Source organism: Caretta caretta, chromosome 6 (assembly GCF_965140235.1).
Source record: "Caretta caretta isolate rCarCar2 chromosome 6, rCarCar1.hap1, whole genome shotgun sequence".
In the NCBI taxonomy this organism is placed as follows: Eukaryota; Metazoa; Chordata; order Testudines; family Cheloniidae; genus Caretta; species Caretta caretta.
The window spans coordinates 174,970-199,225 of record NC_134211.1 but is presented as its reverse complement, the minus strand read 5'-3'; the positions used below and the strand labels follow the sequence as shown (position 1 = coordinate 199,225).

The 24,256-nt window shown below is 61.7% G+C and overlaps 3 protein-coding genes across 4 annotated transcripts; all 3 read right to left on the bottom strand.

Moving 5' to 3' along the window:
- Positions 1-391: 391 nt before the first annotated feature.
- Positions 392-6,560, bottom strand: LOC125637963 (tapasin-related protein). 2 transcript variants are annotated; one of them, XM_048853065.2, is made up of 6 exons: positions 6,192-6,560; positions 5,297-5,407; positions 3,557-3,895; positions 2,848-3,150; positions 1,127-1,257; positions 392-862 (listed from the first exon to the last, which is right to left on the bottom strand). In XM_048853065.2, the coding sequence occupies exons 1-6, from the start codon at positions 6,232-6,234 to the stop codon at positions 674-676; spliced, it is 1,116 nt and encodes a 371-aa protein (XP_048709022.2). In that variant the 5' UTR covers positions 6,235-6,560; the 3' UTR covers positions 392-673. The 2 variants fall into 2 exon arrangements, with proteins under 2 accessions (XP_048709022.2, XP_048709023.2); XM_048853066.2 differs by having other exon boundaries at positions 6,311-6,560.
- A 1,946-nt stretch (positions 6,561-8,506) lies between these two features.
- On the bottom strand, positions 8,507-14,047 carry LOC142072387 (uncharacterized). The gene is made up of 3 exons (XM_075129041.1): positions 13,678-14,047; positions 13,032-13,385; positions 8,507-9,024 (listed from the first exon to the last, which is right to left on the bottom strand). The coding sequence occupies exons 1-3, from the start codon at positions 13,913-13,915 to the stop codon at positions 8,507-8,509; spliced, it is 1,110 nt and encodes a 369-aa protein (XP_074985142.1). The 5' UTR covers positions 13,916-14,047.
- A 5,226-nt stretch (positions 14,048-19,273) lies between these two features.
- On the bottom strand, positions 19,274-21,455 carry LOC142072432 (natural cytotoxicity triggering receptor 3-like). The gene is made up of 2 exons (XM_075129095.1): positions 21,035-21,455; positions 19,274-20,802 (listed from the first exon to the last, which is right to left on the bottom strand). Exons 1-2 carry the CDS (start codon positions 21,336-21,338, stop codon positions 20,711-20,713), a joined length of 396 nt encoding a protein of 131 aa, XP_074985196.1. The 5' UTR covers positions 21,339-21,455; the 3' UTR covers positions 19,274-20,710.
- Between the last annotated feature and the right edge of the window lie 2,801 nt (positions 21,456-24,256).

The window sequence follows — 24,256 nt, the reverse complement described above, 5'->3', positions numbered from 1 at the left end:
GTCACTTCCAGCAGCCATGGAACCTTCCCACCCCCAATGTACCATCACCCCAAGGGCCATGGAACCCTCAGGTCCCCAACGTTCCATCACCCCTTATGGCCATGGAACCCTCAGGTCCCCAACGTTCCATCACCCCATATGGCCATGGAACCCTCAGGTCCCCAACGTTCCATCACCCCATATGGCCATGGAACCTTCCTTCTGCGTATTAAAGGGACTCCTCCCACAGGCAGCATTTCCTGCCTTGTAACCCAGCACCCCCCCATTCGAGGTGTCGGGATCGCTGACCCTCTTCATGCGGTGCAGGGTAAGGGCCCCTCACAACCTGCTGGGAATTTAACTACCACAGCACGACCCAGTAAGACACCTCCACGGAGTCCAGAGAGACAGTTTATTGCTCTGGTCTGGGCACTGGCCAGCCATTTGTGTGGGGCCAGAGTGAGGGGGGAACCACATTCCAGCCACACTCAGGAGTGAGGGGTCGGAGCAAGGCCCTGTGGGGCTGAATCTGAGGGTTTGCATGAAAGCGCCAGAGGGAGATACAGGGGTGTCTTGTGTCTGCCGCACAGGAAGGGGGATGGGCAGCTTTTATTGACACCCAGATCTTGGGGAGCGGGGATGCTGCTGAGACCTCGCTGGGGAGACAGGACTGACAGACGCAGGGATGGACCCATCAGCAGTTCAGCCGGGGGCCCCCGGTGAGAACGAGGCGCGATGCACAGGCAGCCCCATGGGCCGTGCTCACTGGGATCCCCTTCTCTAGCCGCTCAGCAGGGACGGCCCCGCCTGTCCCTCTGCCGCTTCCTCTGGCTGCGCCCCACGGTGATCTCCAGCGTCGGGGGGTCCAGATCCACTCCCGCACCTGTGCCGGCAACAAGGAGAGACTTAGAGCTCGGGGCAGAGGGGGACACGGTCACCGGCAGCGCTGGGTGGGCAGAGCTCTGGCAGGTCCCTCGGACCAGTTACCCCACAGGGGAGATGCAGCCGCGGGGAAGCGTCTCCCTCCCCAAGGACCTGGCTTCCTGCCTAGAGCTCATGTCACCAGACTAAGGGCTGGCGTCCCAGCAGGGCCATGCCAGTACCGATGCTGTGCTTGCTGGTCGGGGCCTCTGCCCTTAGCCCTTACCTGCCCATGCCTCCTCCCAGAGCAGTAACAGCTCCAGCCCCCCAGCGCCATGGCCAGCAGGAGAGCCCCTCGCAGCGTCCACAGCAGGATCCTCAGGCCCGGCTCCAGGAGGCCGCGCTGCTCCTCCGGCCCTGGCAAAGGGAGCAGGTGAGAGAGAGACGCCCTCACCTCTGCCCCTCCCTGCTCCTGCCATGGTCCCTGTGACCTGCTGCCTAGCCAGGGAGCTGAGCCCAGCCCCTGGGGAAATCATAGAATCATAGAATATCAGGGCTGGAAGGGACCTCGGGAGGTCATCTAGTCCAACCCCCTGCTCAAAGCAGGACCAATCCCCAATTTTTGCCCCAGATTCCTAAATGGCCCCCTCAAGGATTGAACTCACCGCCGAAATGCCTGGGGGTTCCCCCGCCCAGCCCGTGGACATTACGGGAGATTCACCGGGGACGTGCCTGCTAACGGGAGCCCAGTGGGTGTTACCCCCGGCACCAGAATGGGGGCCGGAGGGGGTCATGATGGGGTACATGCCCCATCCTGGCTCTGAAAGGGTTAATGTGGCTGGAGAGGCCCGTTACCCACCTGGCTGCACCTGGCGGAGGGCTGGCCCAGCTGAAGCTGAGTTTGAGGGGAGAGGGGCCGGGTCCTATGGAGGCAGGAAGTGTGGAGCAGAAGGGGCTGCGGGAGGAACCCGGGATTCGAGAGTTTGGGGGTGGCTCTGGGCTCCTCTCCCAAGAAGCAAAGTCAATAAGAGACCAGGAGGCCCACGGAGCAGCCGCCGGGGGAATAAGCCCCAGTGGAGAGGTAAAGGCAGGATCTGGCCCTCCGGGGAGGGAGGGTCCAATGGAGGAACAGGCTGTGGGGGAAGGTCCAGCTCCAGGAGGGCAGAGGTTGGTTTGTGTTTTGGGGGGTTACTGGGCACTGTGGGGCCCTGAGCAGGCCTGGGTTCCCCGGCCAGCCCCTATAGGGTGGCGTGGGGCCCTGAGCGGGCCGGGGTTCCCCGGCCAGCCCCTGTAGGGTGGCGTGGGGCCCTGAGCAGGGGATGAAGAGGAGCGAGTGCCTGCAGAGCAGGGTGTGAGGTCCAGGGCCCCCGAGTCAGCCTGAGCCCTGTTGTCAGGACATTGGGCTGTTACTCGTTGGCCTTTGGTTACCCTAGCAGGGGCAGCAGTAAAACGTGAATTTTCCGGAGAACGGGGTCAGGAGAAGAGAGACCGCGGCAGAGCCAGAGCGACAGCTGGCAGGGGGCACTGGCCGAGGCGAGCCCGATACACCACATCCAGCCACGCTGGGACGCCCCAGCCGTGAGTCGATTATTTACAGGGGAGCACAGAGACCCCGACAGGATCCGGCAGGGGGAAATCACGGGGGTCAGTGACTCTAACTCTGCACATGGGCATGGGCGGGGGGAAGGGTGGTTCTGACGTGGGGTGCTCCTGATGGGGGCGGGGAGGGAAAGATAGTGCAGGGGAGATCCAGGAATAACGGGGTGAAATGATACAAATGAAATGATACAGGGTGAAATGATACGGGGTTCTGGTTGGAGCATAGAATTAACCCCGGTGCTGGGGGGGGTCTCTTGAGCCAGGGGGATCCCCTTTCCGTGGTAAGGGCCAGGAGCCCCAGAGCTGGGGGGTTTGTGAGCCCAAAGGAAAGTCCGGGAGCCCCAGGGCTGGGGGACAGATCGTGGGGATCCTCCCGCCCTGGACGGCGCAGACGGGCTGAGGCCTCACCCCTGAAGGTGATCCGGAAGTCGGCCTGGCGGGACTGGTTCAGCGCGGGGTGCCGTGCCCGGCAGGAGAAGAGCGCCCCCAGATCCTGCTCCGTGGGTGTGAAGCTGTAGACGCTCACCAGGCTGAAGGTCTCGTCCCGGTGCCCCCGGTGCGCGGCAGAGACGAAGGAGGCGTTTAGCTCCTGCCCGTCCCGGAGCCAGGACACTGCGATGTCCTGGGGGTAAAACCCCCGCACGCAGCACACCAGGGCGCTGTCCTCCTCCCTCTGCACCACGGGGCTGGGCACCTCGACCCGCGGCAGCGCTGGGGGAGACAGAGACGGGGATCCAGAGAGCCGGGCAGGGGAAGCTCTGCAGGGAGAGGGGGTCGCAGGGGAAGCGGCTGGGGTGGAAGGTCCCAGCTGCACCAGCTGGGAACAGCTCTCCAGGTGCCCAGTGCCCCCCGCGGTGCCCGTCCCTGCTCCCCGTCCAGGGCAGCCTGGGGTGTCGGCTCCGTCACAGGCTTTCCCGCCAGCCAGCACTGGCAGCCCCAAACCCGCCCCGTCCCTTCTGCAAAAGCCCCCCGGCTCATCCGCCCCCCCGAGCGCCTCACTCGCCCCCCCCCCAGAGAATGCGGCTCCGAAGCCGGGCCGGGGCGGAGCTCGTCAGGGGCCCAGTGCCGCAGCCCTGCCTGGCCGGGAGCACGGGGCGAGGCCAGGCCGTGACTCTACCTGCCACCCGTAAGCGGACGGTGCCCTCTCCGCGCTGCCCCCCGTAGCGTACGGAGCAGCGGTAGGGGCCCTGCTCGGCCAGCGTGATGTGGGGCAGGAGGAGCGAAGCGTTGCCCCTGGGCAGCTCCGGGGCAAAGAGCTCTGCCCCCTTCCTCGTGGTGACCGCGATGCCGTCCAGCTCCATCAGCGCCTGGCCCTGGAAGTACCAGGTTACCCGCAGCTGCCCGTCCCCTTCGCCCGCCCCGCGCAGGGCCACAGGGAAGCTGCATGTCAGGAGCACGTCGGAGCCCAGGAGCGCCGTCACCGGGGAGGGGTCGGTGGAGACAGGGAAAGCGCCGGCTGTGGGGGAAGCAGGACACAGATCCAGGGTCCTGGGGGGGGAAAGGGCCCGTTTCCCATTCCCTCCACAGCCCACCAGCCCCCTGCCCTGGAGCTGGGTGGGAGCTGGCTTCCCCAAGAATGGAAAGGCCCCATGTGCTATTGCCACCCCCACCCTCTCCCCTTCCCGAGCCAGCCAGTCCGTGCCCTGGGGCTGGATCAGAGCTGGTACCCCCCAGGGGTAGGATTGCCATTTTTCTAATCACAGAAAACTGAATGCCCCTGCCCTGCCCCTTCTCTGAGGCCCTGCCCCTGCCCCACCCCTTCACCGAGGTCCCGCCCCACCCCTTCTCTGAGGCCCCCACCCCCGCTCACTTCATCCCGTTTCCTCTGTCCGCTCTCCCGCACCCTCATTCACTGTCACTGGGCTGGGGCAGGGGGTTGGGATGTGGGAGGGAGCTCCAGGCTAGGGGATGGGTCCCAGGGGGTCGGGGTGTGGGAGGGGGCGCTGGGCTGGGGCAGGGGAATGGGGTGCGGGAGGCATCTCTGGCCTGGGGTAGGGGGTTGGGGTGTTGGAGGGAGCTCTGGGCTGGGGCAGGGGTTTGGGGTTTGGGCTTCAGGCAGCGCTGACCTGAGGCAGTTCCTGGCAAGCATTGTCACGACCCACCGGCTCCTAGGCAGAGATGCAGCCAGGAGGCTCCATGTGCTGCCCCAGCCCACAGGTGCCACCCCTGCAGCTCCCATTGGCCGCAGTTCCTGACTAATGGGAGCTGCGGAGCCGGTGCTTGGGGTGGGGCAGTGTGTGGGCCCCCATGGGAGCCCCTGCGGCCTGCACCTGGGAGCTGGAGGACCATGCTGGCTGCTTCCGGGAACCGCACGGAGCCAGGTAGGGAGCCTGCCAGCCCCTCTGTGCTGCCGAGAGGAAAACCGGACGCCTGGCAACCTTACCTAGAGGGGATGGGGAGAGTTCTCGTATCCCATTTCCCCCCCAACCCCACCCCCGGCCCACCAGTCCCCACCATGGGGCTGGATCAGAGCTGGTGCCCCCTAGAGGGAAAGAGCCCATGTCCCTGCAACCCGGTGCCCCCCCCATAGCTGGTCGGTTCATGCCCCGGAGAGGGTTATGTCAGTTCCCCTCTAGGCCTGTGGGCAGGAGGGGGAAACAGCTACGGGGTGTCGGGAGGCGGTGCCGGGGGGGAGAGGCTACAACAGCCCCACACTGAGCCCTGTCAAATTGGGACCCCCCAGTTACACCCCAGCTAAAACTCAATGCGGATCCAGGCACCAGCCTGCGGCTCTGGAGCGAGACCATGGGCTGGTCTGTGGCTGCCCAGCCCTGGGCTGCCCTAGTGTAGGGGCAGGAGGAGAGGGGCTGGAGGGGAGGGGCTCGTACTACACAGAAACATCACACACCGCCCCTACCTGCCCTGATGCCCCCAGGGGGCAGCTCCAGGCTCCTGTTGGTCTCTGTGGGAGCCTTGACGCTCGGAGACGCTGCATTCGGGGCGCGGGAACTGGTTGTCATTGGGGAGCCTGAAAAGCCCCCAAAGAAGGGCAGATCAGAGCACAGCTTAGGCTGAGAAACCCTCGACTGCGGGCCCCCTGACTGCCTCCCTTCCCCCCACTGCCCCCCTGCTCCCCAAACACTGCCCCAGGCCCCCCACTGCCTCCCTGCTCCCCACACACTGCCTCCCCTGCCCTCACAATCCCCTATTCTCTGCCCCCCATTCATTTCTCGCTACCCCCTTACTGCCCCCCATGGCCCCCACAATCCCCTGTTCCCTGACCCCCACTTACTGCCCCCTCTCGCTACCCCCTCACTGCCTCCCCTACCCCCTGTTCCCCGGCCCCCCACTCACTGCCTCCTCTACTCACCCCCATCCCCCTGTTCCTGGCCCTGCCCCACTGCTCCATGCCCCCTCCCCCCCGAATGGCTGCTTCTCGTGTTCCCGCCAGCCCAGACCCGTGCGGCTCTCTGGGTTTGGGCAGCGCCTGCAGTTCCCCTGGGCGGTCTCTGCTGCCAGAGTCAGCCCCTCCCATCAAACCCCAGCCCCTTCCTGGGTCCCAGCTACCCCCCACGGGTCAGGGCTACTCCCAGTCCAGTCACTGGTTCAGCCCCGGCCGCACAGGGCAAGCAGGTGCGGATGGGGGGGTGTCATTTCATCCCCCTGCCCCGCGGTCGCCCAGGGAGCCAGGTGGGTCCCAGCTTGTAGACTCAGGTCCCGGCTGCCGTGCGGGTTGGCCCGGTGCTGGGGCCAGAGACGTGTCTGAGCGGCCAGACCCCAGGGCGTGGGGCAGCCGGGGGCTCTGTACTCACCGGCGCTCCCCAGCCACAGGAGCAGTACGATCCGCAGGGCCATGGCTGCACTGAGCCGTTCATCGCCCGGGGGGAGGCGGGGGGGAGCCCAGGGGTGCCGTGTCAGTTTCACATCATACCTCGGAGGTGTAACAGGCGGTGCAGGGTGAGCGTCTGGCTGGGCCTGTCTCTGCTGGGAGCTGAAAGCAGCCACAGAGCTGGGAGCAGCCCAGAGCTGCCTCTGACCGGCTATTTCAGTTCCTCCCCGGCCAGGGGCCTGAATTAGCGGCTGCTTCTGCTTGGCTGCGAGGCGGGCAGTGGCGTGCGGACGAGGCTCTTGGTCTGGGCTCCTGTGTGCAGTTCGTGGACAGCAACACCGTGCCCTGAAATAACATTGCAGTGAGTATTCAAGGGCCCTGTAGGGTCTGTGGCTGGGAGATTTGCTATCGCAACCACGCCTGGCCTCTGGGCTGCAGGGTCTGAGCTGTCATCAGCACAAATGCCGCGAGCTCCTGGGGCTGTAGGAAACCTTAACACGCAGCCGGAACATACCTCGTCTGCGACACTGCCCGAGTCTTCAGCAAGCCTGCGACAATCGCTCTGCGAGGGGATCTGCCCCCGGGGCAGCCTGTTCAGAGCCGATGGAAATCACGGCACCGAGGCAGCCCTTGCAGGACATCGGCCGGGCGCTTTTGTCCGGCACTTTGGGGGATTTCCCCTATGCAGTTTTGCAGAGCTCCTTGTGGTAGGAAGAGAGCCTGAGATATAAGCCTTTGTATTAGAGGCCTGGCAGGAGGCCTGAGCTAAAGTAGTGGCCAAGCTTTGCCGACATAAAGCAAAGTTGGCGAAAGTGAGGCTGTGAGCAAACGTCGGGGCTGATATTGCAGAAACATTCCTGAGAAGTGCTCGGCACAGAGTTCTCACACAAAGACTTTCCAGAAGTGTGTTACCAGCATGTCCCAGTACCAAGTGGTACCAGAACATCCCCATATAAAGGATGGTACAGACACATTCTCCAAGGATAACAGGAACACAGTGACCCCTTCTAAAAGATAAGGTCAGGATGACAGTACGTAATAAAGATGTTTTGATCGAACCAACATGTACAAGGAGATGGGTGATAACTAGCCACGTCAGGGGGCAGTAACTAACTATGTCAGGGGCAGTACTAACTTGTTTGTATCAGGGTATAAAGATGTACCCCAGAGAGAGTATCTTTGTCCAGCTGAAGGGGGGAATGGAAAGTCCTGCCATTCACTGAGCTGCGTCCATTGTCACGGGCATACGTCTTAGTATCCTCGTAGAGTCTGCCAAGTGCTATTACCGTGTTTTGTCGACAATGAACCTGGCCTGGCACCTTCGTCCCTTAACGGATCTTGTGGTCATTGGGCGGTTCGCTCGAGGTCTGCTGTGCTGACTGTCTGCGCAGAGCTGGGGCACTACACAGGGAGAACACACACACGCAGCCAAACATCTAACCACACTCCTGTGGCAGACAGCACCGCTGTCGGTGTGACAGCTGAATGGCTGAGCGTTGGCATTGCAGCAAGCCCCGTCTTCCTTTGCTTGTCGCGGTGCAGCTGGGGTGCTGCCTAATGCCAGATGGTCTGTGGGGAGTTCACAGCCTGGGGCAGCCTGGCTGCATATGGGCCGAGAGCCTCAGTGGCCTTTTGATCAGACGGATTGAAAATCCCCCTCTCATTTGTCACCTTTCTTCTAGGCACAAGGGATTTCTCCAGAGACCCTGGGAGGTGGGTCCCAGCTCCCTTCTATCCCTCTCTGCCGGGACACGCCGATGTGTCAGGAAGCCGTCCTTGCCCATCTCCTGCTGGGAGGGTGTTGTATGGATCCCCTGGGGCAGAGACCAGCTCCGGTCCCTCAGCACCGCTAAGCCCAGACAGAGCAGGGCCCCTGTGGCAGAGACCAGAGTCTCCTCAAAGGCCAGACGAAGAACTTCTCCTGACCCTGCAGCTCAGCCACGGCTCCCATTGCCTGCGGGACGGGCGGGTGCATCACACCCGGCCCAGGGAACACCGACTGACAGGACACGGGGACTCGCTGAGCGCCTGATTTATTCACCTGAGCACGAGCCCCGGGGCCAGACTGGGGCAGTGTGATGGGGCCAGCTGCCAGGAAGGGCGGCCCAGAGCCCTGGCCTCCCCCTGCCTAGCCCCTGAGCGAGCAGCCCCCAGACCAGCAAGTCCAGGGAGCCTCAGTTACAGTGGCCAGCTCCAGCCTGGGGCAGGGACCTGCGTCAGACATAGGGAGATCAGGGTGTGTGAGTGATGGCTCCCTCTCTCCAGTCACATGCGGCTCTCCCCAGCTGCCCCAGCAAGCTAGCGGTGGCCACACGGCCTCCCTTGGCTGGCCAGCTGGTCCAGCGCTGGCTCTGGCCTTTCCTCTGAACTGCCTGTCCCGTCCCGTTTCCAGCAGCTCAGCACCATCTGCATCACCCGTCGCAGGGCAGCGCCTGCTGGGGTGTCCGTGGCTGGGGCACTGGCCCGGGGCCGGCGGGGCGGCCGAGGTGCTGGGCCCGTGGCAGGAGGGGCCGTCTCAGTTGTGGTGCGGTCAGGGCTGGAGGACCTGGCCCTGGCTGGAGCCTGCTGGCTGGGCCGTGTCTGTGGCAGAAGGCGGCGTGGTCTGAGCTGTGGTGGGTGCGTGGGCCCAGGCCAGCCGTTGGCAGCGCAGCCATAGGGCCTGGCCCCGAGCCGGGCGCTGGCGGCTGCCCGCGTTTCACACAGCGGGTGGTGCTGGCTGGCGGGGCTCTGGCTGTGCTGGGTCAGTTCCTTGGCAGAACCGGAGCCTGCGGGGTCACCCTGGGCCTGGCAGGGCCACAGGCTGCCCCCAGCCCTGCCTGGGATGAAGAGTTAGATCAGGCCCCAGCCCCACAAGCCTCTGCCCAGTTACCCTGTGTGCCCAGCCCATGCCCAGCGCCCCAGGGGGGATGAGAGGCCCTGAGCCAGGGTGCGGATGCTGCAGGGTTGAAACACGGTGTAAGGCCGGTCGATGCACCCCACGGAGAGCAGACCTGCTTCCCAGGGACAGGCCTGCGTCCCCCCAGCCCCGCTCCACATGCTGCCCCAGCTGGAGAGGGTCCCCCAGAGCTGGCCCCTCACAGACGCCCCTTCCCAGCATGTTGCCAGTCACCCCGCACTGCCCATGGGAGCCAGGCCCCGCCCCGGGACCTCAGGGGGATCCTGCCCGGAGAAGCCAGGACCACCCCTGTCGTGGGGACAGCGCTGGGCTCAGTGCCGGGGGTGGCCCCGAGCACGGGACGCTGAAGAGCTCTGCAGGATGCGTGAGGCCAGAGCGGATGTTACAGCCCAGGCCCCACCCGGGGTCCACGGACAGTTCGGGGCTCGGGGTGGGGGAGTTGTGGGGGCAGAGGAAAAATGGGAACTGAGTTGATCGTTGGGGGACAACAGGCCAGGCCAGGCCAGGGGGCAGGGTGGGTGGTTTGCAGGGGATGGGCCATGGGGAGACAGGACTGTGGGCTTGTATGAGAAGGGGGGTGAAAGTATTTTGGGGTGAGGGCTGAGGGGAGGGGGTTAAAGTGGGACTGAGAGGGGGAAATGGAGGTAGAGGGGGTGTGATATGGCCTGGGGTACAACCTGGACTTGCAATTGCTGTACCCCCTTAACTCTCTAGCCCAGGGCACCTCTCCCACGACTCTGCCAGTGACCAGCAGTCCCTCCAGCCCTGGCTCTCCCCCAGCCATTAGCCTGTGTCCATACAACCCGCACAGTTACTGTGACGAAGTGGGACTGTTCTTAATGTTTCCTCTGAATAGTGTGGGGGTGCCTCAGTTTCCCCAAGGCAGTTCTTAAGTATCTAGGGGGTGGAGTAAGGGTGTATGATCATTGCAGAGCCCTAGAGGGCAGGTGTGTGCAGGAGTCTGGACACAGAGAATGGCCGACACCCTGTTTCCTGGCAACTGATGGCCTGGGACCTTCCCCCCCTGCAAGGTGAGAGCTGAAGGGTTGGAGAACAAAGGAATCAGGTGACCACCTGGCCCGGGAAAGGAACAAAGCCCAGAGGAGGAGGGGCTGGAGGGGGTTTTCAGTTTGGGGCTGGCTGGGACATGGAGTGACGTGCAGACGTGGTTGTCTGGCTCACTGCCCCCCAAAATGGACCCAGCTGAGGGGTCCCGTTCTCTGCACCTGCAAGCTCTGTTTTAGACCATGTTCCTGTCGTCTAATAAACCTTCTGTTTTACTGGCTGGCTGAGAGTCACGTCTGACTGCGAAGTTGGGGTGCAGGACCCTCTGGCTTCCCCAGGAGCCCCGCCTGAGCGGACTCGCTGGGGGAAGCGCACGGAGGGGCAGAGGATGCTGAATGCTCCGAGGTCAGACCCAGGAAGGTGGAAGCTGTGTGAGCTGCGTGTCCTGAAGACAGGCTGCTCACAGAAAGGCGACTGCCCCAGAGTCCTGACTGACTTCATGGGGAGCAGTTCCAGAGCATCGCCCAGGGACTCCGTGACAGTTACACACAGGCTCTGCCGGCCCCTCCTGCACGGTGTAGAGGGAGACACCCGCACATCCCCCAGCCCCAGCCTGGCCCCCCAGGAATGTGCCCCTTGCACAGCTCCAGACCCCCCTGGATCAGCGTAAGCTCGTTAATTAGTTCATCATACCATCAAAGGGTACGAATACACACCACCAGCGTTTGTAACCAGAATAATTCCCCAAACTTCAGTGGAAACCACACTGGCTGAGATAAAACATTAAAATAACAATATTAACTGCAGAAAGAGAGATGTTAAGGGCTTGTAAGTGGTATAAGCATAGAAGTTCAGAGTTGGTTACAAAAAGAAATAAAAGATAAAACCACAGTCTAATTTCTTTAAACTTTATCCAGCTGAGTCAAATTTGGAGCAATAAGGTTTCTCTTCCCCAAAAACCGACAGCAGCCGGTGCTAACTGGAAAGCTTTTCCCGTTAGGACCCCCCCCCCCCCCCAGTTCAAATGATTCTTTGTCTTTCAAACGACCCTGTTGCCTTCAGTGAGCGGGCGGGGGAGGAGAGGTGCCGTGGTGATGCCAGTGTCCCTGAGTTTATACTTTTCTCCAGGTGGGCTGCCCAGCCACCATGTACGTCCCAGTTCACCTGTGTCCCGCATCGTGGTCCAGCAACAGCACCCGCTCTCAGCCGTCACCTCTCTTGGGTGGGGATCTGCATGGCTCTCCCTCCTGACCGGCGTATTTCCAGGCTGCCCAGCACCCTGCCTACGCCGTGAGCTCCCCAGGAGAGTCGGACCGCCTGGCCACCAGCGGCTCTGCTTTGCTTTTCTCCTCAGAGACGGTAACCGGTGCAGGCCAGGTACCACCCAGCCCTTCTACGCCGGCCCCTTTATTCTGGAGGTAAAAGCATTCGAGAGAAAACACATTAAAACAACCAAAGTATCTACACCCGGGCTAATCAACTTACCAGGCATCACCCCTCCTCCCCACCTCCCCAAGGGCTCTGGTCTGCGTCAGTCCTTCCAGCCCTTCCCTAAGGTACGCTCAAGCCTAGAAGAGCCACTTTCATCCTACCTCTCTTCAGGGGGCTGGGGAAGTGGAGAGAGTGGGAAATCACCAGCAGGAAAACAAAGGAACCAGGGGTTTTTGATGGGATGTAAAAACTCAGGAGACTCACTGGGACAGGAAGAGGCAGCTTTGAGCAGGAAAGAGGATGGGCATAGACCAGCTAGGGCCAGAGACGGCTTGTGGGGCTAGAGAAGACTCCAGGATTCAGAAGAAAAACCATCCCACATGCCCCCAGAGGACTCTGACTCCAGCCCAAGGAATGCTCCAGAGTGGTGAGGAAACTGAGGCAGGGAAACACATGTACGGTTTATTGCTTTGGTCTAGATCTGTGTTTCTCACGCTGCTAAATATGGAGTGTGCAAATCTGTGTGCCCTGGCTTTCACTATCGCTTGTCCCTTGGAGTGGGGACAGCTGTCTCCTGGGTGTCCCCGCGTGGCCAGGAGTCACGCTGCATCTCCTGCCTCAGTTTCCCCCTGTTCGGGGCCCCTTTAAGAACTCACCCAGTTCAAATAGAAGTTCAAACAAACCCCACAAGGGATCCCATTTATTTAGTCTTCCAGGCCCCTCAGCCCCAACCCCAGGTCAGTCTCTCCCCCAGCAGCCCAAAGTATTTGAAAAACAAAGCACAAACTCCTACAGTCTTTATACCCCTCTCAGCTGGGCCCAGCCCCCTCCTCCCCAAGGGTGTGTCTGTCAGACTCTGCCCTGCTTCTTGGCCAGGGTCTCTGCCAGGCTCCCTGCCTGGAGAGCTTCCCCCCCAGCCCAAGGCAAGTCGCCCTGTTATGCTGCTTAAGAGGGAAACTGTAACCCCAGAGCGCCCACCCAGCGGGAGTTCTGGCGACGGTGTGTTTGAGATACAGGGGGAGGAAGTGGGGTTTGGGGGGGCATCACTGATCCTGGGGCTAGGCGGCGAGAGCACAGGGTCAGAGCTCTCGGGGGGGGGGGTGCAAGGCAGAGGATCTGCACCCCACAAGTAGGCAAAGAGAGCCCAAGCCCTGGGCTGTGGCTGGACTCTGGTCAGACTCTGGAGGCTTAAAGCACACGGGGCCCAGGGAAGTGGGTCACCCACACAACAGCCAGGAAAGGTGCAGCCAGGAAGCGCTCTCACAAGGGGTGCGTGTGTGCAACACACCATGTTGAGTCCCCACCAGCTGGGGTAACCACCTGCGTTAGGCTGTAGCCCCCGACGGCAGGGGTTTGTCCTGTCCTCTGGGGCAGCTGCCCTGGCCGCTGTCAAGGGGGAGGTGCTGCGCTAGAGGGGCCCTGGCCTGCTCCAGTTGGGAAATTCCTAACATCCTGTACGAGTTGCAGGCTTTTCAAGACGAAAGATCAGACCTGTGACCTGCAGTTCCCTGCTGCGTCTCTCCACTGGGGTCCGTAGGATGACGTGTCCCACCCGGCAGACGTACTCTGCCCCCTGGTCTCTCTGCACCGAGGGGGTGAAGCGGAGTCTCGTCTCCTGCTGGAAGCTTTTCCCGTCCTGTGTGTGGGGAGCTCCGGGCTCGATTCTGTACTCAGCTGAGTTCAGTATACGAACAGCCGCCCCAGCCCCCCTGTTCCTCCTGAGCCAGGTCACACACAGCACCCCAGGGAAATGCCCCGCCATGCGGCAGCTCAGGGTGATTTCCTCCCCCGCCGTCACTGACTCGGGTTGGGAGATTTCCGACACCTCCGGGGGCCGCAGGAAACCTGGGGAATGAAACATCCAGAGACAGTTACAGGCCCCGCAAGGGGGAGAGGGGGGCCTGGTGAGGGCTGCTTCCCCCTCCCTTCAGGCAGGAGAGATCTGACCCCTCCGTGGGGCTGTTACCCCATAAAATCACCCCCGGGTGTGACTCTGTTACACCCCGACCCATCGGCGTCTCCAGCCGGAAAGGGGGACGAGGAATATTAGCTCCCAAACCTCATTCATGCCTCAGGGACCCTGTGGGGGCAGCAATTCCTGCTCATTCCCCGTCCGACCCCAAGGAGCCCCCATCACCTGTGTCCCCGGCTCTGATCTCTCTCTCGATCGGGGGCTCTCGGGGGCTTTGCTGAATGGACACTCGGACTCTGAGCTCCGGACGGTTCAGTCCCCGGCTGGGGATTCTCCAGACGCTGGTAGCGCTGAATGTGAGATCCGGGTTCTGGCTGACTTCTGGGGTCTCGTCTCTCCCGCTCCCTGCCCCGTCCCAGCTCCACTGGATCCGGTGAATCTCCCTGGGGTAAAAGTTCTGCATCTGGACAGAAAACGGCACCTCCTCCCGGGGCTCCCAGTGCGGTAACACCTGGATCTCGGACACCTGTGGCTGGGCTGCAGGGAGACAGCAGGAGCGTCAGTGAGAGCAGGGGCTGGTAAGGGGGAGACCTGGAACGTGTCTCCCCAGAGAACTGAGTCAGGCCCCGATGGGGAAGGGGCGGATGGGGACAGACCGGAGCCGGGGACTACACCTCATGAGTCAGCAAGGCCTGTGTTATGCCTCGGGGCAGAGAGCTCTCAGGCTGCCAGGCCACGTGCTGGGCACATAGGCGCCAACTCCGAGGGGGCTCTGGGGCTGCAGCCCTCACGGAAAAAAATGGTGGATGTTGAGCACCCATCAGCAGCCCCCTGTGATGAAGTGGGACTGTTCTTAATGTTTCCTCTGAATAGTGTGGAGGTGCCTCAGTTTCCCTTAGGCAGTTCTTAAGTATCTAGGGGGTGGAGTAAGGGTGTATGATCATTGCAGAGCCCTAGAGGGCATGTGTGTGCAGGAGTCTGGACACAGAGAATGGCCAACGCCCTGTTTCCTGGCAACTGATGGCCTGGGCCCTGATGGTGAAGGTGCAGGGCAGCTGGATGTCGGAGCCCAGCACAGCCCTCACCGGGGAGGGGCCAACGGACAGGACCAGCTGGGAATCTGGAGAGGAGGTGGGGAGAGAGTTAGGCAGGGAGACGGGGGCTGGCTGTGGGAGGTGACAGCTCCAATGATGGGCACTGAATAAATGTCAGGTTAAATGCCGGGTGCAGCCCCCCCCACCTGTGTCTGGGCTCTCAGGCCCCATCCTCCCCCATGCTCGCTGGGATTCTCCCACATTTCCCTCAGCTCCTGTCTCACTCTGGGTCGTTCACACGGGCTCAGGGAAGACTCAGTGGCTGAGGCCGGGCAGAAGCCAGCAAAATCATGGAGCAGGTCCTCAAGGAACCCATTTTGAAGCACTTGAGGGAAAGGAAGGGGATCAGGAACAGTCAACATGGATTCACCAAGGGCAAATCATGCCCGACTAATGTAATTGCCTTCTATGAGGAGATAACTGGCCCTGTGGATGAGGGGACAGCAGTGGATGTGATATATCTTGACCTTAGCAAAGCTTTAGATACGATCTTCCACAGAATTCTTGCCAGCAAGTTAAAGAAGTATGGGCTGGATGAATGGACTATAAAGTGGACAGAAAGCTGGCTAGATTGTCGGGCTCAACGGGTAGTGTGTCATGGAGTCCCCGGGCGATGCTCTGAAACTACTCCATACAAAGCCAGTCAGGACTCTTGGGGAGCCTCCTCTCTCTGAGCAGACAGTCTCCAGGGCAAGAAGCTCACATGGCTTCCACCTTCCTGGGTCTGACCCCAGAGCATTCAGCATCCTCTGCCCCTCTGTGCACTTCTGTCACGGAGTCCCTGGGCGATGCTCTGGAACTGCTCCCCATGAAGCCAGTCAGGACTCTGGGGTAGTCGCCTTTCTGTGAGCAGCCTGTCTTCAGGACACACAGCTCACACAGCTTCCACCTTCCTGGGTCTGACCTCAGAGCATTCAGCATCCTCTGCCCCTCCAGGCGCTTCCCCCAGCGAGTCCGCTCAGGCGGGGCTCCTGGGGAAGCCAGAGGGTCCTGCCCCCCAACTTCGCAGTCAGACGTGACTCTCAGCCAGCCAGTAAAACAGAAGGTTTATTAGACGACAGGAACATGGTCTAAAACAGAGCTTGCAGGTGCAGAGAACGGGACCCCTCAGCTGGGTCCATTCTGGGGGGTAGTGAGCCAGACAACCACGTCTGCACTTCACTCCATGTCCCAGCCAGCCCCAAACTGAAAACCCCTCCAGCCCCTCCTCCTCTGGGCTTTGTTCCTTTCCCGGGCCAGGAGGTCACCTGATTCCTTTGTTCTCCAACCCTTCAGCTCTCACCTTGCAGGGGGGGAAGGGCCCAGGCCATTAGTTGCCAGGAAACAGGGTGTCGGCCATTCTCTGTGTCCAGACTCCTGCATACACCTGCCCTCTAGGGCTCTGCAATGATCATACACCCTTACCCCACCCCCTAGATACTTAAGAACTGCCTAGGGGAAACTGAGGCACCCCCACACTATTCAGAGGAAACATTAAGAACAGTCCCACTTCGTCACATCTCTCCCCCCTTCGAGATCGAACTGAGCGGGGTCACTTTAGCCGGTGACCTGGGGAAGTTCGAAGCCACCAACGTTCCCATGGATGCCCCAGCATCTCTCCCATTCCTTGGTAGGAGTTACACCAGGCCCTTCCAGTTTCACGCCCTCCCTTAGGTCAGGGTGGTCGATAGCACTCGCAGGCCGCATGTGGGAAGGTTTATGCAGCCCATGCCCTTTGGCCACCCCAAGAATGTCTCCCCATTGACCATCACCTTCTGCTCCCACTGGAGGTCCGGGGGGCCTGGCCCCAGGAAACTCCACACAGACATATAGGTTGGGGTCAGGAGTGGGAGCCTGTCCACATCCCCAACCACCTGGCTGACGGAGTCTGTGGCCTTGGGACCCAGCAAGGGAGCTAGACACCGGGGCTTTTCCGCAGGGCCCCCTTGGTTCAAATCGCCAGCCTGCTCAAAGGCAGTGAGGTGGGCATCCACACCCCCCCCCTCCTTAACCAGGGGCAGCAATTTACTCTCGAGGTTCCCTGCGGAACTGGCCCCCCGGGATCTATCCCCACTCACCCCGGGGAGGTCCCCTAGGCCTCTCCACCCCACCACCGCCAGTTCATGCTGCTGCTGCTTCTGCAGGTCTTTCTCAGGCTCTCGCTGTCTCTCACAGTCCTCTTGCTCTCTCGGACTCAGCTCCACTCCCGTCCGTCTTGATCCCCCGATGGGGAACCCGATCGTGAAGACCCCCGTCTGGTCGGGGACAGGAGTCTTGGCGATGCCTGGCTCCCGCTTCAGCTGCTCCCAGATCCTGCTATAGCCCCAGTTGGGGTCAGGAATCTGTTCCTTAGAGCGGTCATCCTCCTCCAGCTGCACGATTAACTCTGCTTTGGTGAACTTTCCAATGCTCAACCCTCTCTTTTTGCACAGGCTTACAATGTCCTTCTTAAGGAGACGGTGACAGGCCATCACTCCGCTCCTCCCAAGTTGTTGTGGACTCACAGGCTCCCCACGGTTTCCAGGGAGAACCCCTAGTGTGCCAGCCCTTCTCGAGGTCACCACCTCTTTGCCAGGGTCGAGCTGCAGACTCCTCCGCCCCTTGGACTGCTCGCTGCAATCCCCAGGGGAACCCTGTTACTGCACAGTCCTTCTAGCTGGTCACACACTCCCAGGGGTTAACCGCCCCCCGAAACCGCTCCTCTCTGAGCCTTCAGCAGGCCTGGTCCTCGGCAATCCCCCTTCGTGTTACTGCTCCCCAGTCACTTACTGCAGGAAGCGCCATCCACGGGGTGCAGTACATCCCACCGCTGCCACCAGTTGTCACGGAGTCCCTGGGCGATGCTCTGGAACTGCTCCCCATGAAGCCAGTCAGGACTCTGGGGTAGTCGCCTTTCTGTGAGCAGCCTGTCTTCAGGACACACAGCTCACACAGCTTCCACCTTCCTGGGTCTGACCTCAGAGCATTCAGCATCCTCTGCCCCTCCGTGCGCTTTCCCCCAGCGAGTCCGCTCAGGCGGGGCTCCTGGGGAAGCCAGAGGGTCCTGCCCCCCAACTTCGCAGTCAGACGTGACTCTCAGCCAGCCAGTAAAACAGAAGGTTTATTAGACGACAGGAACATGGTCTAAAACAGAGCTTGCAGGTGCAGAGAACGGGACCCCTCAGCTGGGTCCATTCTGGGGGGTAGTGAGCCAGACAACCACGTCTGCACTTCACTCCATGTCCCAGCCAGCCCCAAACTGAAAACCCCTCCAGCCCCTCCTCCTCTGGGCTTTGTTCCTTTCCCGGGCCAGGAGGTCACCTGATTCCTTTGTTCTCCAACCCTTCAGCTCTCACCTTGCAGGGGGGGAAGGGCCCAGGCCATTAGTTGCCAGGAAACAGGGTGTCGGCCATTCTCTGTGTCCAGACTCCTGCATACACCTGCCCTCTAGGGCTCTGCAATGATCATACACCCTTACCCCACCCCCTAGATACTTAAGAACTGCCTAGGGGAAACTGAGGCACCCCCACACTATTCAGAGGAAACATTAAGAACAGTCCCACTTCGTCACAACTTCCCACAGTGAGTCTGCCCAGGCGGGTCCTGGGGAAGCCCAAGGGCCCTGCACCCCAACTCTGCAGTCAGACGTGACTCTCAGCCAGCCAGTAGAACAGAAGGTTTATTAGACGACAGGAACACGGTCTAAAACAGAGCTTGTAGGTACAGAGAACAGGACCCCTCAGTCAGATCCATCTTGGGGGGTAGGGAGCCCAGATCCCAGCCTGGGCCTCCCTCCACGTCCCCAGCCAGCTCTAAACTGAAACTCCCTCCAGCCCCTCCTCTGACCTTTGGCTCTTTTCCCAGGACAAAGGTGTCACCTCCGGGGTCTCAGGTTACACAGCTGCAAATAGCTGGGCAGTCTCACCTGCCCTGAGGGCCTCAGCAAAATCACACACCCAATTCCCACCACCTAAGTATTGGTGCAGTACACAGGGAAAGTAAGGTACACACAGTATTCAGAGAAAACATTCAGAACATTCCCACTTCATCACATAGTGATCAACGGCTCCATGTCTAGTTGGCAGCTGGTATCAAGCGGAGTGCCCCAGGGGTCAGTCCTGGGGCTGGTTTTTTTCAATATCTTCATCAATGAGCTGTATGATGGGATGGATTGCACCCTCAGCAAGTTCACAGATGACACTAAGTTGCAGGGAGAGTTAGATACGCTGGGGGGTAGGGATAGGGTCCAGAGTGACCTAGACAAATTGGAGGATTGGGCCAAAAGAAATCTGATGAGGTTCAACAAGGACAAGTGCAGAGTCCTGCCCTTAGGAAGAAAGAATCCCATGCACTGCTACAGGCCGGGGACTTACTGGCTAGGCAGCAGTTCTGCAGAAAAGGACCTGGGGATTACAGTGTACGCGAAGCTGGATATGAGTCAGCAGGGTGCCCTCATTGCCAAGAAGGCTAATGGCATATCGGGCTACATTAGAAGGAGCATTGCCAGCAGATCAAGGGAAATGATTATTCCCCTCTATTCGCCACTGGTGAGGCCACATCTGGAGTATTGCATCCAGTTTTGGTCCCCCTGTCATGGGGTCCCTGGGCGATGCTCTGGAACTGCTCCCTATGAAGCCAGTCAGGACTCTGGGGAAGTCTCCTTTCTGTGAGCAGCCTATCTTCAGGACACAAAGCTCACACGGCTTCCACCTTCCTGGGTCTGACCTTGGAGCATTCAGCCTCCTCTGCCCCTCCATGCGCTTCCCCCAGCGAGTCCACTCAGACAGGGCTCCTGGGGAAGCCAGAGGGTCCTGCACCCCAACTTCGCAGTCAGACATGAGTCTCAGCCAGCCAGTAAAACAGAGGTTTATTAGATGACAGGAACATGGTCTAAAATAGAGCTTGCAGGTGCAGAGTACAGGACCCCTCAGCTGGGTCCATTTTGGGGGGCAGGGAGCCAGACAACCACGTCTGCCCTTCACTCCTTGTCCCAGCCAGCCCCCAACTGAAACTCCCTCCAGGCCCCCCTCCTCTGGGCTTTGTTCCTTTCCCGGGCCAGGAGGTCACCAGATTCCTTTGTTCTCCAACCCTTTAGCTCTCACCTTGCAGGGGGGAAGGGCCCAGGCCATCAGTTGCCAGGAAACAGGGTGTCGGCCATTCTCAGTGTCCAGACTCCTGCACACACCTGCCCTCTAGGGCTCTGCAATGATCATACACCCTTACCCCACCCCCTAGAGACTTAGGAACTGCCTAGGGGAAACTGAGGCACCCCACACTATTCAGAGGAAACATTAAGAACAGTCCCACTTCGTCACACCCCCCAGCAACGGACGGCGGAATATGGCCCAGCTGGGCTAGCAAAGCACAGACGTGGCAACGTTCGCCCGCGCCCCTAGGCCCGTGCCTCCTGGGCCTCACTGGAAATCCAGCCCTGCCCAGGGTACAAAGAGTTCCCGTCCACCCCCTAGTGCGGGAGCTGCGGCTGTGGCGTGCCGTGTCCCCCGGCTGCAGGGGCAGAGCAGCTCTCTGCAGCCACCCTCAGCAGCGACTTCAGCCCTGAGCTGGGCCTGGTCAGAGCAGCGATTCCTACAGAGGCAGCTGGTGTTTCAGTTCCCCCGGCAGAGAGAGGCTCAGCCGCAGGCTGCAGACCACATGGGGCGGCCAGGCTGCACTCTGGGGCTGGGGTTTGTGGGGGCGAGAGCTGCTGGCTGCAGGCCCTGCACCATGCGGTGGGGCTGGATCGCTGCGCCGGGGCTGGCATCGCCCCGTGGATCCTGTGCACTGTCTGCTCAATATGGCTCAGGTGGTGCCCGTCTGGGGGAGCGAGAGCTGCTGGGCCCCCTGGGCTCCCAAAGAGCCTCCGCACGTCCCGGGCCCTTCATCTCACAGCCGCAGAGCTGGGAGCTTCGGGCGCCCCCTCTCCTTTCCAGGGCACAGGCTGCCGGCGGACTGTCTGGGGGTTCTCTCCACGGCCACTGCTCTCCGTCCCCCAGCCAACTCTGCAAGGGGACAAGGCAGGGGACCCTGAGGACAAGAGGGCCCCAGAGCGGAGGGGATGGTGCCCTGCGGCCGACCAGCCATCAAAGGGGTCAGGGGGCTCCGTCCTTCCCTGCCAGCCCAAGGGTTCACCGTGAGCACGGGTCCCCAGCCACATCCTGTCTCTGGGACCCAGACCTCACGTCCCTCCGACGGTGCCGCAGGCTCTGTCACTCCCGGCACACCCTGGCATGCAGGATCAGCAGGATGGCCGCCACGACACCCAGGGGGCCACAGGCTGCCCAGTGCCGCACCCCGGATCCTGGAGAGGGAACAGAAGGGAGCATGTGTGGGTTCCTGCAGAGGGGGCAACAATGGGCTGCTAGAGGTCCCCCATCATCCATTCCCCTCCTTCGTTCCTCCCCCTCCTTTCCTCCATGCTCCCTCTCCCCTTTCTCCTTCCCTCCATCCTCCCCCTGCTCTCCCTGCCCTTCCCCCTTCCCTCCATGTCCTGGCTCCCCTGTCCCCCAGGGGTCACATGGATGGGGGGGTACCTGGCCCCTCCCCCAGGATGCTGAGTTCGGTCCCGTTGCCGGCGTGGCTGCTGGTGGCCGAGGTCCAGATGAAGCAGCGGTAGAGCCCGGCGTCGTGCCGGGTGAGGTTGGCCAGGCGCAGGGACACGTCCCGCTGGTGCCGAAAGCGACCCGAGTCCAGGGCAATGCGGCCGTGCAGCTCAGTCACCTGGCTGGACGGGGGGTAGATCTGCACCTCCCCACTGCCGCCGGGTGCTCTCCGCACCCAGGTCACCACCAGCTTGGAGGCCTTTGGGGTGGCGGAGAAGGTGCAGTTCAGGAGCATGGAGCCCCCCGGTGAGGCCCTCTGCTCTGGTGGCTGGTACACCCAGACCTCTTGGCCGGGAGGAGAGAGACATAGAGCGGAGCAGGAGAGGCTGCGACCCTCCCGCAATTTCTGGACCCCCACTGCTGGGAACCCTCCCCCCTTCCCAGGCTCCCTGCTGCTGGAGACCTTCCCTGACCCTGCCCTTCCCCAGTTCCCCCAACTCTGCTGCCAGGGTCTCTCCCCAACCTCCCATCCCTCCCCCTGCTGCCAGGAGCACCCCTCCCCTTCTCACGTGGCATGTTCCCCAGGCTGCCCCCCTCCCCAGGAACCTCCCCCACTCCCCATCCCTGGCCTGCTCTCCCCACACCACCCACCTCCCCCTCAGGATCCCCTGAAATCAGCCCCCTCATGGTACCTGACCCTTGCAGCAGGAGGCAACGTTGGAGGACCAGCCAGATGGGCAGCTTGCGACACATCCTGGGCTGGTAACAAACCCTGGGACGGCGAATCTTTGGGGCGGCCGCCACCGGGTCTCCGAGGGCTCCAGGCTCTCGCAGGGCAGGGAGAGGCCCCGGCAGATTTTGTGCTCACACCTGGTTGGTTCCAGCAGCGAGAGCTGTAGCCTTGGACAGGCCTCAGAGAGACCAGCCTGTGGTGCCCACCCTGGGTGCAGGGCCTGCCCACTGTGCCAAGGGCACCAGGGAACAGAGATGTCCTGCAGCTGCCCTACAGAGCCAAGTCCCCAGCTGGGGAGAGCCTGGTGCGACCATCTCTGGGCGCTGCGTCCCGGGCTGCGCTCTGCAGCTCACAGATGGGGACACGCCGGGAAGGGGTTGGCAAAGGGCGACAGCCGTGACCTGGGGGCAGCAAAGGGCGGCCTGACAGAGCCTGGGGGAGTTGGAGCCGCACGAAGCGGTGGGGGGCACCGGCCCGGGGAGGGGATTCCTGAGAGCAGAGCCCTCGGCGGCCAGCAGAGCAGGGCAGAGTGTTTGGCCAGGAGGGGAATGAGCCAACAGAGTCGCTCACCTAGAGCCGGCGCAGATTCTCCATCAGCCCCTGACAGCGCCCCAGGCTTTCGCACGTGGGGGCTCCAGTCAGCTCACCAGGACGACGCCAAATCCTGTTGCCTCCCCCGGGCCGAGCCCCCGGGAGTTGCGGCTCTGAGCCAACCTGACCGAGAGCCTCGTTCCGCGGCGTCTGGTGCGGGACGGGCCCCTCAGGCAGAGCGCAGAACGCGTCATTTCCCACCCGCCCCCGAGGAGTGGGTTTCTCACTGTCAGCGAGTGAGAGCTGGAAGTGAAACCAGTCCGGGATCGGGGCTGCCCAGCACGCTCACAGCCTGGCCCAGAGGCCACGGGGAGAGCGGAGACACAGAGCCACCCCTGGGCCCGGGGTGGCACACACAGCAGGGTCCCCCCCACACCCACCTGGAGCCAGTGTCCCACAGAGACCCCCTCTCTTTGAGGGGGGGCCATACAAGGCCAGTGGTCAAAGAACTCAGCTTCCATTATTCTCAGTGGGGCGGGAGGGACAAGATTTTCCATTGTTCTCAGGCCCCAGGAGTCCTGGCTCCCAGCCGCCCACTCTAACCACTAGACCCCCCCCTCCCCGAGCCAGGGATGGAACTCAGGAGTCCTGGCTCCCAGCCCCACCCCCAACCCCATGTCCTTTCCACTTCTGACTGTGACCCCAGTGACACAAACGCAGGCCAAGGACAATATTATTTATTTTGGATGGAGGCACACTGGGGTGGGTGGGGGTTGCCTGCTGTGGCCCCTGCTCTTCGGACACTTCAGGCCAAGGGGCAGTGGAGATGTGTGGAGGAGAGATTGCTGCTAGGGAGGGTGTGTACTGGTGCCGACCCTGTCCCCAGCATGTCATGGGGGGGGGCCCAGGCACTGAGGGGCCCTGTCCCCAGCACGTCATCGGGGGGGGGGTACAGGCACTGGGGGGGCCCTGTCCCCAGCATGTCATCGGGGGGGGGGTACAGGCACTGAGGGGCCCTGTCCCCAGCATGTCATCGGGTGGGGTACAGACACTGAGGGTCCCTGTGTGACGAAGTGGGACTGTTCTTAATGTTTCCTCTGAATAGTGTGGGGGTGCCTCAGTTTCCCCATGCAGTTCTTAAGTATCTAGGTGGTGGGGTAAGGGTGTATGATCATTGCAGAGCCCTAGAGGGCAGGTGTATGCAGGAGTCTGGACACAGAGAATGGCCAACACCCTGTTTCCTGGCAACTAATGGCCTGGGCCCTTCCCCCCCTGCAAGGTGAGAGCTGAAGGGTTGGAGAACAAAGGAATCAGGTGACCTCCTGGCCCGGGAAAGGAACAAAGCCCAGAGGAGGAGGGGCTGGAGGGGTTTTCAGTTTGGGGCTGGCTGGGACATGGAGTGAAGTGCAGACGTGGTTGTCTGGCTCACTGCCCCCCAGAATGGACCCAGCTGAGGGGTCCCGTTCTCTGCACCTGCAAGCTCTGTTTTAGACCATGTTCCTGTCGTCTAATAAACCTTCTGTTTTACTGGCTGGCTGAGAGTCACGTCTGACTGCGAAGTTGGGGTGCAGGACCCTCTGGCTTCCCCAGGAGCCCCGCCTGAGCGGACTCGCTGTGGGAAGCGCACGGAGGGGCAGAGGATGCTGAATGCTCCGAGGTCAGACCCAGGAAGGTGGAACCTGTGTGAGCTGCGTGTCCTGAAGACAGGCTGCTCACAGAAAGGCGACTGCCCCAGAGTCCTGACTGGCTTCATGGGGAGCAGTTCCAGAGCATCGCCCAGGGACTCCGTGACAACTGGTGGCAGCGGTGGGATGTACTGCACCCCGTGGATGGCGCTTCCTGCAGTAAGTGACTGGGGAGCAGTAACACGAAGGGGGATTGCCGAGGACCAGGCCTGCTGAAGGCTCAGAGAGGAGCGGTTTCGGGGGGCGGTTAACCCCTGGGAGTGT

What these genes read in the sequence shown, in the direction of transcription:
- LOC125637963 (XM_048853065.2), bottom strand. Translation starts at nt 6,234, where the DNA reads ATGGCCCTGCGGATCGTACTGCTCCTGTGGCTGGGGAGCGCCG. An exon ending in CCTGTGGCTGGGGAGCGCCG is followed by an intron (nt 5,408 to 6,191) that starts GTGAGTACAGAG and finishes GGGGCTTTTCAG; the next exon opens with GCTCCCCAATGACAACCAGT. An exon ending in CCCTGGGGGCATCAGGGCAG is followed by an intron (nt 3,896 to 5,296) that starts GTAGGGGCGGTG and finishes CTTCCCCCACAG; the next exon opens with CCGGCGCTTTCCCTGTCTCC.
- LOC142072387 (XM_075129041.1), bottom strand. Translation starts at nt 13,915, where the DNA reads ATGCAGAACTTTTACCCCAGGGAGATTCACCGGATCCAGTGGAGCTGG. An exon ending in GATCAGAGCCGGGGACACAG is followed by an intron (nt 13,386 to 13,677) that starts GTGATGGGGGCT and finishes TTCATTCCCCAG; the next exon opens with GTTTCCTGCGGCCCCCGGAG. An exon ending in CAGGGAACTGCAGGTCACAG is followed by an intron (nt 9,025 to 13,031) that starts GTCTGATCTTTC and finishes TCTTCATCCCAG; the next exon opens with GCAGGGCTGGGGGCAGCCTG.
- LOC142072432 (XM_075129095.1), bottom strand. Translation starts at nt 21,338, where the DNA reads ATGCTCCTGAACTGCACCTTCTCCGCCACCCCAAAGGCCTCCAAGCTG. An exon ending in CATCCTGGGGGAGGGGCCAG is followed by an intron (nt 20,803 to 21,034) that starts GTACCCCCCCAT and finishes TTCCCTCTCCAG; the next exon opens with GATCCGGGGTGCGGCACTGG.